The sequence below is a fragment of the Ailuropoda melanoleuca genome, chromosome 2 (assembly GCF_002007445.2).
Source record: "Ailuropoda melanoleuca isolate Jingjing chromosome 2, ASM200744v2, whole genome shotgun sequence".
NCBI lineage: Eukaryota > Metazoa > Chordata > Mammalia > Carnivora > Ursidae > Ailuropoda > Ailuropoda melanoleuca.
The window spans coordinates 135,473,716-135,486,632 of NC_048219.1; the positions used below are offsets into that span (position 1 = coordinate 135,473,716).

Sequence of the window (12,917 nt, forward strand, 5' to 3'; positions counted from 1 at the left end):
AGATCCTACTGAAAAAGATCTAACACGGATTTTCAAATCTGCTCTCAACAAGACCCCATATTTTACTATTCTTTTCTTAAAACTCCATTGTTACCAGAGGGGAGGTGGGGAGGGGGGAGACTAGTTAAATAGGGCATGGGGATTAAGGAGGGTACTTGTGATGAGCAGTGGGTGTTGGATGGAAGTGTTGAATCACTATATTGTACCCATCATACTGATATTACACTGTAAACTAATTGGAATTTAAATAAAAACTTAAAAAGAAGTTCTCAAAACTCCACTCAAACTGGATGGAAGGCTATTCCTCCTGGATTGTTGTTTCTTTCGTCAGCCCTATGCATGTGCTCACACATTTCTCTACCCTTCCCTGTGGATTATTCATCTTTCTACCTCTCAGTTGCTACAAGTCTTCTTATTCATCTTCCAAGGCCTACCAATTGTCACATAAGTCGTACAACTTTCTATAGCTGTTTTTTCTTTTTGTATCTATTTTTAGCTCTGACTCCCCACTTCTTTTTTGTTGTCATGGTTTTGTTAACTTTTCTTATTACACTTATCATTATTTCATATTATAATCTTGGGGGATATAGCATAGTAGAGGACCTAAAAAATATATGAGGTATATGGGATCAACTGCTGACTATCAAAACTATCACTTACTTACCAGGTGTGTGATCTTGGGTCAATCATTAACCTCTTTGTGGCTGCCCACATTTATAAGACGAAGTCTATAATAATAATACATTTTATGGTGGATGTTTTAGGCTGAATTGTGTCCCCCCCCAAAATATATTTTAAAGTCCTAATCCCTGGTACCTCAGAATTACTTTATTTGGAAATATTGTCATTGTAGATGTAATTAAATTAAGGTGAGGCGTAAACCAATATGACCAGTGTCCTTTTAAGAAAAGGAAAGAGACACAAAGAGGGAGCACACCATGTGACCACGGAGGCAGAGGCTGAAGATATGCTCCCTAAGCCAAGTAACACTTGATCTACAAGACACTGGAAGATGCAAGGAAGGATTCTCCCCTAGAGGCTCTAAAGAGAGCATGGCCCTGCCAACACTTTGATTTTGGACTTGTAGCCTCCATAACTGAGAAAGTAAATTTCTGTCGTTGGAAGCCACCAGTTTGTGGTACTTGGTTACAGAAGCCCTAATAAATTAATATAGTTGATGTGAAGGGTAATCAAACAGAAATCTCAGGAAGGTATCTCACTTGCAACATTTAACAAATCTTAATTTCCAACACATGTATCATTTTTTCTGCTGTAATGTAAACTCCCTGAGCTCAGGAACCATATCCTGTGTTGTTGTCCATCAAGGACCACGTACCTCACAGAACAGTGGCTCAGAGAATGAAGGAAATGTGTTTTGAATAAATACATAATTAGTACGCTAATTTTTATTTATTAATTATTAGTATCTTATAAGGAACACTGAGAAAAAAAGAATACTTGTCATATTGCCTAAAAATAGTCATGACTTAGGAAATAATTATTTTCTATGCAGAGATGCATGAGATTAAGCATATCTGTACTGTATTCTGGCCAATTATTTGAAAAATAAATGAAGTTCTAATGTAGCTAATTACTAATTGATATCAAAGTAAATTTCACATTATGTTTTTAGGAAAATAATTGTTCATATTTTTCACTGCAGTATAAAAACCTTAAAATACTTATCTTCTTTTTCTGTTGGTTGAAATTATCTATGATGACACCAATGAATAAGTTCAAAGTGAAGAATGACCCAAAGATGATAAAGATGACAAAATAAATATACATGTAGAGATTGTATTCATATATGGGCTGCTTGTCTACCTATAAAATTAACAAAAGTTAGCAGTATGTTGACAATAACATTAATCATTTTCTTTTTCACATGGTTTGACAAGTTAATCCAAATAGTTCTATCCTAGGTGAACTTGGCTTTTCAGAAGCCATAGCATTTTAAGGATCAACATAAACATTCTTAAAAATTTATTCAACATTAAGTAAATATTTATTAGATGCTTACTATGTATATGAGTATAATCTTCAAATGACTACAAAGGACTTAACTAAATGTAGTACTTGCTCTCAGACTGGCAGGACAATTTAGTAACTTCATGACCTAATGTACGTTTTCTATTTCCAGAAAAAAAAATGTAAAAGAGATGATAACCATATTTGTAGAAATTTTGTTGATTTTTTTCCTTCATTTGATGACAGAAATGTCTTCCACTGGATTTAACTTTCTTAGCATGGAACTCATTTCACATAAACTCTTCCACAGCATTTTAAATATAAAAACAATAAAAGCTGTGAGTAAAATTTTTAAAACCCATGAATAACATTTGTTATTGAATTCTTATTTTGATAAACATATTTATTGAGCACTTGTTTTTCCCAGGCTGAGCAAAGTGCTCTACTCACATTTTCTTTTCAGATACTCAGAGCAATGCCATCAAGTGGACATTGAATTTTTTTTTTTTCAGTCAATAAACAGGCCGAGAGAGGCAAAGTAATTTGTTCCAAGTCGGCTGCAGAGCTTGTATGATCTGAGAGGGCCAGAATTTGAGCAAGCTCTGTCACCAAGCGCTGCACACATAATTGCTAGTCTATTATTAGGTGGAAGTTTTTCGTTTTGTGTGTACATACCAAGGGCTCCTTGGAGCTACTATTTGAAAATGGCTGAACTAAACTAAGGAGCCTTAGAAATTGTAAGTTTAGTGTAATACTGACCAATACTTACATTGACAGAATCAACAGCTGCATACATAATATCCATCCATCCCTTAAATGTTGCCTATAACAATAAAATCTGAATGTTAGGCTCATACTCAAATAGCCGTACATGAGTTTAGCCCATTTATTGTTACATTTAGTGACATCGAATCACTGAGTTTTACTATATTTCAAAATATCAATTTAATATAAATTGCTATGTCAAGAACAAAAAGGACATAGTCCCAAGTTACATTCTAAATCTTAGTCCTAGTTAATTATTTCCAGGTTGTTACAATTCCTACAAAGTTTTCACATGAACTTTTATTTTTCCAGAGGTAGAGGAGAATTTTATGAACAAGGCAAGAAACATTTTTTCTCCATTTCTTAAGGATCCTCTATGATAGTGGAAAGTTCTTCTCATTCCCATGTAGTGTAAAATTGGCAGTCCAAAAACTATTTATTTTTGGAGCTACATTCAGGTGGTGCAAACAGCGAGGAGCCACGTGACACCAAAAGTCAATTATGAATTAATGACTCTCAAATGCAACGGAATCTTTGCTTCTTAACTCATGTTTTATAAGTACATGTTCAAGAAAGACCAAGTCCCCTTTTTAAAGTCACAAAGTACCTTATGTTTAATTTCTAGGTAATAGATTATTTAAAGAATGACTTCTATCCCTCATCTAGTGTCTGCTAAAACATCAAGCATTCATGACAGGGGTCACTTACCACTTGAAGCAGAGACAGGTAACCAAGTCCAACATTATCAAAGTTCACCTTCAGGTTCTTCCATCGTACATTTTGACTAACATTCATCAGCGCAGAACAGTCGGAACGATTTTGAACTAGATTTGTTGGAAAGCGTGACCCGTCTGTGGTATTAACACACTCGTAGAACTTCCCAGCAAACAAATTTACTCCCATGATGCTAAATATTAGCCAGAATATAAGACACACCAGTAGCACATTCATGATGGAAGGAATTGCACCTATGAGGGCATTCACGACCACCTAGTATTCAAAAGAAAGAAAAGGATGATTAGGAGTAGGAAAAATGTTAAATGGTCAACATTAATGAAACACAACGCAGAATTAAAGAAATTAGAAAAGCCACCCTTACATGTTTAAGACATCAAACCACCAACCAACATGTATTAATTGAATGTCTATGCTCAGTAGTATGCCCAGCAAGACAAAATGAGACAGGAGCCCTGTGAACAACAAGTTTACTAAAATATATGATGAACACACATTGAAACTAATAGCCACGATGCAAAACAAAGTAACTAGAATGACACCACAGCTTAAATAACTGAAAAAATAAAAATAATAAACCAAAAACCTGATATATGTAAGGTGAAGTCGTAAATCTGCATACTCTAGGGAAAAAAAAAAGGAAATTTCTAAGTATGAATGATAACAAATAAATAAAATGTACATTCACAGGTTCATAGTCCTAGAATGACCAGTGCTAAAATTCTCCCATATTGAGAAGCTACTGGTGTATATACGCTGGAGTTGAGGTTAGGAGTCTTTCATTGTATCTAATTGGTTTTGCTAGTTGTATGATACGTGAATTCAATTCAGACCTTGGGACCTCTGTTTCTTCATCTGCTAAAAGAGAGCCAACTTTTCAGATTTATTGTTCTAAGTCTAAATACACTTTATATATATGTCCTTGGCTAAATACAGATAATGCTTGCCTCGGTTAAAATAAAACTGAAGTAGTTTATCTTTACTACTTCCTTTGTTTCTGCTTTTCAGCATTTCCATTAATGACCAGGGCCTCTTGCCACTTCAATTTTCCTGCATGCAGACCACTCTCCAGATTTTCCTAATTACCCCACCTTTCAAAACCTATCTGTCTTTTTATACTTCAACTCTAGTCTGAATTTGAGTCCAAATGTATTAAAGACCAATTTGTTAAGTAAGAGCCTTGTGCTCCCTCTTTTTTCCAAATGGTGAAACATTAAGCGTCCCTGACTACTTTTGAGATTGTCTAGAGTAGAGCTGGCAAACGCTTTCTTAAATACTTTTAGGCTTGGAGGGTTATATGGTCTCTGCAGCAACTATTCAGTTCTGCCACTGTGGCGATAAATTATAAGCAAATGGATATGGCTGAGGAGCAGTAAAACTTCCCTTACGAAACGAGCAACCAGCCTGTGGGGCTTTAGTTTGTTGACCTTTGGCCTAGAGCAATAGTTATTACCCTAGGGTCTATGACCTGTTGAGGTTCCGTGTGAGCATGAAATTATATGAAAAACATTATGGGTGCACTTTTTTAATGAGATGATTCATATTTTTATGAGATTCTGATACTGTACACAACAGTAAAAGGGGTAGAGAATAAAGTTCAAAGTGGCCAACTCTTTATCAAGCCTATGCTTTCCTCCTCACTTCCTATTGCCCTCCCCACTGTGTTTATCACCTAGGCCCATTGATCTTCCAGTCATTGCTCAAACATGCCTTGCACACTCAAGCCTGTTCTTCTCCCCCAGGTAGTGTCTCTGCCTGGAGTTCCTACATGCCTGGGATTTGGGACCACTCTTTCAGTCATGGCTCCAATGTCAACTCCTTGTGAGGCCCTCATACACTTCCCCAGGAAGACACTCCACCCTCCACGTTTCTGTAGAACTGCGTGCTTACTATTTTATAGCTGATGTCCTAGAGTAACTACTGTTCCCCTGTCTGTCTCTCCATGATTTTTGTCCCTATTCAGTGTTGGGGGGCGGGGTTTCTTCACCATTGTGCTCTTTTTATAGCATAATAACTGACACATAGCAGGTGTTTAAAATGTTTGCTTAAAGAATGTGAGCAATGGTGGGTCTCTGAGGGAGGTAGGTACATGTCGGTCTGATAAGAAGCCATTTGGGGAAGTCAAAAAGCTTAAGAGCCTCAAAACTCAAAGGAAGCTAACTACAAAATGCCTCAAATCATTACTTCATTTATTCTTCAGAACCATCCTGCAGTGTGAAGGAACATATCCTTTCTGCATGGTTAATAAATGCTAAAGAGACATATCTGGTCCTCCAAATATGTTAAAACATTCTCCTGCATCCAGTTCAGCTCTATAATAGATAAAGAGCAAAGAGGATAAAATAATGGGCTGGCTTACTTGCTAAGGGAAGTAGTTTTGTAGGAGAAAGTATATTCTTCATTCATGAAAATGCAGTATACTGATATTATCTGTTGGAGTCCAGAAATCAGTCATAAATTCTAGATAGATTGTAACATTCTACCAGTGCTCAAAAAATGAAGGTAATGACAATGGATTCCAATACCACCTTTCTGTATAATAATGTAACTTGTAATTTTTCAATTCTTATATGATAAAAAAGATTGACTTACACTTATCATTTTTTTTGTACAATCATGATCTCTCATATACACGGGAGCCTCGTACACTGACTGCATTAAGCAGTAGACATGACAGTCATAGTTTAGCAGAGATAACACTGAAGATCTGCTAGACAAAAAGATCTCTGATTTCACCTGAGGTTTCAGATTTCCAAGCCCCATCCCAGAGTTTATGATCCAGTATGTCTGGAGTGGGACCTGGGCATTTGCATTTCTAATAGGTTCTCAGATGATGCTGATGACTGGTCTGTGGATTGCACTTAGAGAAGCAGTGAGATAGACTAATCTGCATGTTGAGTTATTCAGGGACTACAGGTAGAGAGGCAATCAGATAAATAAGTAAAAAAAAAGCCACACACACACAACAATATAACAAGGATTTTGTATGTCTGAGCATACAGGGAGGATGCCCACTTATGCCTGATGGTGAAGAGACAAAGCAAATTTAAATTGAGGCTTACTGGTTGGATAGGTATCTGCTATACTGATGAGTTAGGGTTGAGACACGGCAGGGAGAAGCACTACCAGCCAAGGGAAAAACAGAAACATGAGAAAGCAGGTGTAATGCTGGTGAAAAGGAAATTTCAGGAGCAGCAATAAATAAGAATGTGGAGTAATTAGAGAGAATAAGGTCATTGTCCTCCATGTATTTTATGAAGTTGCTGGTTTAATACACCCCTTAAAGCTACGTTGCTACTAGTCATTATTTATCTCACCTTGTTTGTCTCTACAAAATGATCTTCTTTCAGGCACCATGCAGCCTAGTACAAATTACGTAAATTCTCAGAGCTTTAGTTTTGTCAAATGTAATTTGGAGATAATTCTACTTTCACTGAAACATTTATTTTAAGGATGGAATTTAAGGTGGTGGTTGATGCCACTTCATTTCTCTGTTTTTTCTTATGATTCCTACCCAGGGTAGCTCTTAAAAAAATGTTTTTTAAAGATTTTGTTTATTTATTTGGCAGAGATAGAAAGAGAGCACAAGCAGGGGGAGCAGCAGGCACAGGGAGAAGCAGGCTCCCTGCTGAGCAAGGATCCCCATGCAGGACTCGATCCCAGGGCTCTGGGATCATGACTGAGTCAGAGGCAGACACTTAACCAGCTGAGCCACCCAAGTGCCCTATGAAATATTTTTTGAGCACTGGATACAGGCAAGTCCTTGATAATTTGTACATGGGAGATGTTATCAGAATGAATAGTGTCCCCTTCACTTAAATTTCCTAGCATAGAGAAGATTTTCATTTAAAAAAGGAGAAATCACTTATTTGGATTACTGCCTAATAATATTATGTGAAGGAGGCATTACTGTATTTGATTTACTCTTTGTTAAACAATATGCACTGAATACTATGTATAAGCATATGTACACACACATATATAAACAGTCCATCTATGTGTAGACATGTAGATATATGTACATATAAATATAAAGAGTCCATAATTTCTGTATACTCATTTTTTTATATTTTATACTCCATTTAGAAAATAAAGATATTAGAAAATTCAGCATTTTCTTACCCTCATTCCTTCAAATCTAGATAAAGCTCTTAGAGGTCTTAAAGCTCTAAGTGTCCGAAGGGATTTAATGGGGCCAAGGTCTGAGTAGCCGAGAGTGTTTGCAACTAAAGTAACCAAAGAAACCTACAAAAAAATAAAATTTTTGTTAATCATTTCAATGAAGTAATAAAGCATAAATAGGAAAAGTCAGTTTCAAAGATCACTAAAAGCAGATCAACAAGAATAATATTTTATATATCAAGTTGTCTAGTCATTGCCTAAAAACAGGTAAGATGAATGAATGCTTTTGTAAGGAAATAGCTTTAAAGGAAGGCTAATGAAAATAAAAATAGAAGGAAAGTAGGTTAATTCTTATATTTGAGTAAAAATCACACAAGCTTTTCACACTTTCTGTCATCAATGATTATGTACTCGCTTAACAATTCTGAACTTATGCTTGATATATTTAATTAGATATGCTATACATTTAGTTCAAGCAACTTATGTTATACATTTATGCTATAAATTTAATTAGAGCAACTATCAAAATTTCAATTATAATAAAACATAGGGCATAACAAAGTGTGTGATTCTGAAGCTAAGTCATAAGAGTGTGGCACTGACTCGACCAAATCTCAGTCCTACTATAAACCTTATGCAAAAGCATTTCGAAGAGTCATGATTTTGAGATGGAGCTAATTTCCCACAAGACTGTTCTGCCTTGCAATTTCTCAGAATTGGCACCAAAGATTTACTTAGTAATAGTGGGAGAAAATCTCAACTATATGGAAGAGAGCACAAGAGTATGTGATCTCATGGGTTTTACAATCAACAGAGACATACAGAACTTCATCATGGTAGACCAGCCACAATGACCATAACCAGTATCCAACAGAAATTTGTGTTCTTATCATAAACTATCTTAGAAGAAAGAACATGGACAGAAATAAAATCAATACACATTTTGTTAATAGAGCAATGAGCTCCTCAATGACCTCACATCTGGATCTGTAAATGCATTCAGTCTCTGAGTAAGTTCCATTTAAAAAATTCATTTGTTTTTGCAGTGTGTGTAGCAGGAAGCAATGTCTAAGAACAATGTCCGGAATGCAGCTCTTCATTACGAATTAAATACTGACTAAAAGATTAAAAATTTCCAGGGAAGACTAGGAACACCTGAGAGTCAACCTCCTTATATTTAACTATTGACAGAGTAGAAAAATTCATTGCTCCCAAGTTCACTGCTCCTGCTATCAAAGACAAGTAAACTGATTTATGAATCAAGATGTGTTGAAGTGTTTTGTTCTTTCTCGTGCAGTTGCTTCCAAATTTCTTAACGTAACATTGTTTCTTTTTAACTTTTTATGCTGCATATCCAGCAGAACTAATCCTCCCCCATATCATTCTGAAATTCACCCAAGTCATTCAGGTCCATTATTTTCCAATTAAGTGCACTTAGGAAAATATGCTTTTTAATTAGAATAGCAAGTACTCCTCTTAATCAGGAAAAAAAAAGTTTTTAAATGTCCATTATAATGGGAATAGCCCCTACAGAAATGGCAGACCCGACTTCCAAACCACTGTTAGGTGTTACGATACTGAATATAGTAGATAACATATTATTGAGAAAACTAGAGATTACTCTCTGACTGAGAAGATATACACACATCTGTTTATCTATGCATGCATACGTATCTACACAACATACGCCAATACTGATGAATAATGCTCAGGCAAATAAATTTCAATTCAAGAAGCCTGCGGAAATCCAACCAGTCCATCCTGTGAATATCAAATCAGATCAGTTCTGAAACCTCAGTATGCACCAGAATCATCTGGAAGCCTCATAACAATAGTTTTCTGGGTCCCAACATCTGGGCTTCTGATTGAGTAGATCTTGGGTAGGTCCTGAAAACTGCATTACTAACAAGTCCCACCAATGCTGTTGGTTCAGGGTCATACTTTGAGAACAACTCCTCTAGATAATTGGTTCAATTTTTGAGAAATAAAATCTCAGGTCCTCCTCCAAATCTGCATCACTAAATTTGCATCTCTACCAGCAAGAATATTGTGTACAGCTTCGCTCTCCATGTTGCATTATACAAATATTATATATAGAATATATATTATATATAATATGTAATGTACATTTTTGTATTTACATGTATACTTTTTCTCAAAATACTAAATAATATTTAAAATTGAAGCTATATATGAGTTCCACATATTACATACTCTTAAATATAAGAATCACCAGTTCATATTTTCAAATACAACACAAAATAATTTCTGCTATGAAATGGTTATCTCTTTCTTAACCTAAAATGAATTTAATTCTATGTATAAACTTTTATTCCACAGACTGAGTGATGAAAATAACTATGTTTGTGATAATATTTTTAAAGGTTTTTAAATATCTTAAATATTTTTTAATAACTTTTAAAAGACCCATTCATATTTAATGGTTAAGAGAAAAGAAAAGAAATAACCTACATTCCTTCTATCATTTCTGTTTACTTTGGTTAGCCTTTCTTTAAATCTACTATGTTACAAAGCATCTATCTTACCATTTATTTTTCTAGTCAGGAACTAGGTAACATATATAAAAAGTAAATTAAAGAACAATCAATATGAGTCACTAATTGAGGCCTCAAAAATTAGAGGTGTCACAGAGAAGGCCCAAGAGAACATAAGAGGTGTAATGTATAGCTGTACCTTGAAAAAATTGCTTTTGCACATCACTGATATAGAAAACAAAAGTGTTATTGTTTGCAATACCTTTATCTATTGAGCTGTTAAAGGAAGAGTTTACTGAGCTTTAGATAACAGTTGAGAAATTGAACTTTTGAGTAGATATGATAAGTTTTGGTTTAATTTTGCAGTCAGATTTGGCTATTTGTAGTCATGCTTACTCATAATTTTGGTATCTATGAATGAATATTTATCTTTTCTGAAAAGTTTGACGATGCAAACTCTTGGTTAAAGGTTACAGCACTTGTTAACACTATAAAAATTTGCATGGCACCCTCTAATTCCACATGAGATGGAAAACAAATCTCTAAGAATTGTAACTGATTATAAGTTGTCCCTTCCCTAGTCGTGAAGACTAGATTTTGGAAAATCTAGGAGAATTAGTAAGAAAATGGAAAAAATAAATCATTCTGAGAAAAATTGGATTGGGAAATTGAGGTGAAGAATTAATTTAAGAAAGCCTTTTAAAATAATAATGTAATTATTATATGTGATATATTATTAAATTATATCATTAAGATATAAAGTAAAATTGAATACACTAAATAAGAATAAATTTATAAACTTGAATATTGCACCATTTCTATTTCAGATGCCTTAGTCTCACAGCTATTTTAGGATTTCTTTTCTATTTCAACAAGATTCCTAAAAAATAGTTTTGCTTTGTTAAAAATAATGCATAAGTTGAAGCATTCTTATATATTTTCTGTCATCCAAGTATTGAATAGTTCTCTGAATTTTTACTTGAAATTGCCAATGCCTATTTTCTGCTTCACTGCCACTCCAGAGATGAAGGGTAAGTTGGATGTTTCAGGTGGAGACAAGAGTTGTGATTCATTTTGGTTTTCTCTCTCCTTGTGACAAAGGTAAATATTTTGAAATTCCATTCCTCCCCAACTCCTTAACCCAGAGTTATTTAACTTTAGCTCTACCATTTTACATAACTTTCAGTTAACATATCAGACAACTTGATATATCCCTTACCCTCTTTTATTTTCTAACTTTATATTGTAAAAAAAAAAAATCGATGTTTTATCTTTTTAATCTGTGCCTCTGCCCTTTTCCATTCCCGTCCCCCACCACCAAGTTTTCATTTTGTTCTTCTCCCCAACAGGAATGATATTCAAATCATGTATATATACATGTATATAAAATCACATTTTCTCTGATTGCAGAAAACATATGCACAAGTAAATTATGAATATTAGAATGGTACAGGAAAGAATTCACATTCATTGCAGAATTTCTCTTTTAATATTCCTTACATATATATTTTTATTGGCTATATTAATATTTTAAAAATACCTATAAAGCTATAGTCTCAAAGTACAAAAAGCCAATCAAGATTAAAATATGATAACTAACAACATTAGTGAAGGTTGCTTATAACACCTATTTGTAGGAATAAATCCAACTTACATCAACAATTAAGAAATCCAGCCAACACCAGGCATTGGTGAAATATGTTTTATAACCATATGCTACCCATTTTAGAAGCATTTCCAGAATGAAGACATAAGTGAATATCTTGTCAGCATACTCCAGGATAATCTTAATGGTCTTTTTCTTTTCAATATATATATCTTCAAAAGCCTGTGAAAATAGTATTCAAATTTCAATTCACATCCAACTTAAAGCTTATGATTCATAACAAAAGCAGGAAATAAAATTCTAGTGGAGAATTTTATACTGAAAGATATATACTATTATGGGCTAGCTGACTTTCTTCTGGCTTACAGCTGCTATGTAACACTTAGTTCTAAACTTCTTACTAGTATGTGCCACTGGTCACTAGAGGTTAAGAGAAAGGGTGCAAAGAATAAAATTATTTATAATCCTCTAAAAGAACCATGATCTCTGATACTTGTAGTGATTTATACTTCATACGACTGCCCTTTACCTCTCTTCAAATTGGATGAATCCTGATAATTTAAGACACGATTCCCAGATCGTCAAGTCATATATATCTTTCTCACCCTTCACTGTCCTTCACACCCACCAGTAGGATTTGGAGATCTCCTTCAGTTCTTATATGCTTGTGCATTCCCAGTGCCTAAGCTGTGTCAAGAACACAGCAGGAGGTAAGGGAGTTTGCTGAATGAATGAATTCAGTAGGTTATAGGGCTGTAGAACACAGAGGATGGCTTCTTTCTTTGAATTCTGCACAATATTTTATCATTCATTGAAAGCTTTAGCTCTACAAATCACTGTTACACTCCGTCCATGAATGTGGCACCTTTTAACACTCTTCTAGAACTTTTAATAAGTGACAGACAATGATTCTGCAGTCATAGCCACTAGTCCCTTGGGAAATAATTAGAATGGACTTAATGATTTGAGCTCACCTAAGACATTGAAAATGATAGCTGACCGAACCGGTCTAGAGTATTAGGATTTTCTCTTTCAAGTTTAAACAATATTCACTTCATCGGAGAACATGAAAACAAAAGGAGCTGTACCCTTGGTGGTTAACATTATACTCCCTATCCATAGCTACCAGCTTGTCCATTCTTCTTATTCCAAGTTCTTCTATCAATACTTTAACAATGATCCTTGGCACTTATTGCAAACTTTTGGTATCAATATTGAAGAAGACA

General features: G+C 34.7%; 1 protein-coding gene across 1 annotated transcript in view; it reads right to left on the reverse strand.

Annotated features, from left to right (window-relative positions):
* Positions 1-12,917, reverse strand: part of SCN9A (sodium voltage-gated channel alpha subunit 9) — a 172,465-nt gene that overhangs the window by 13,949 nt on the left and 145,599 nt on the right. The window contains 5 exon segments of the mRNA XM_034654677.1: positions 1,687-1,824; positions 2,738-2,791; positions 3,442-3,723; positions 7,591-7,713; positions 11,740-11,913. Of these exon segments, the coding sequence (XP_034510568.1) occupies positions 1,687-1,824; positions 2,738-2,791; positions 3,442-3,723; positions 7,591-7,713; positions 11,740-11,913 (771 nt within the window).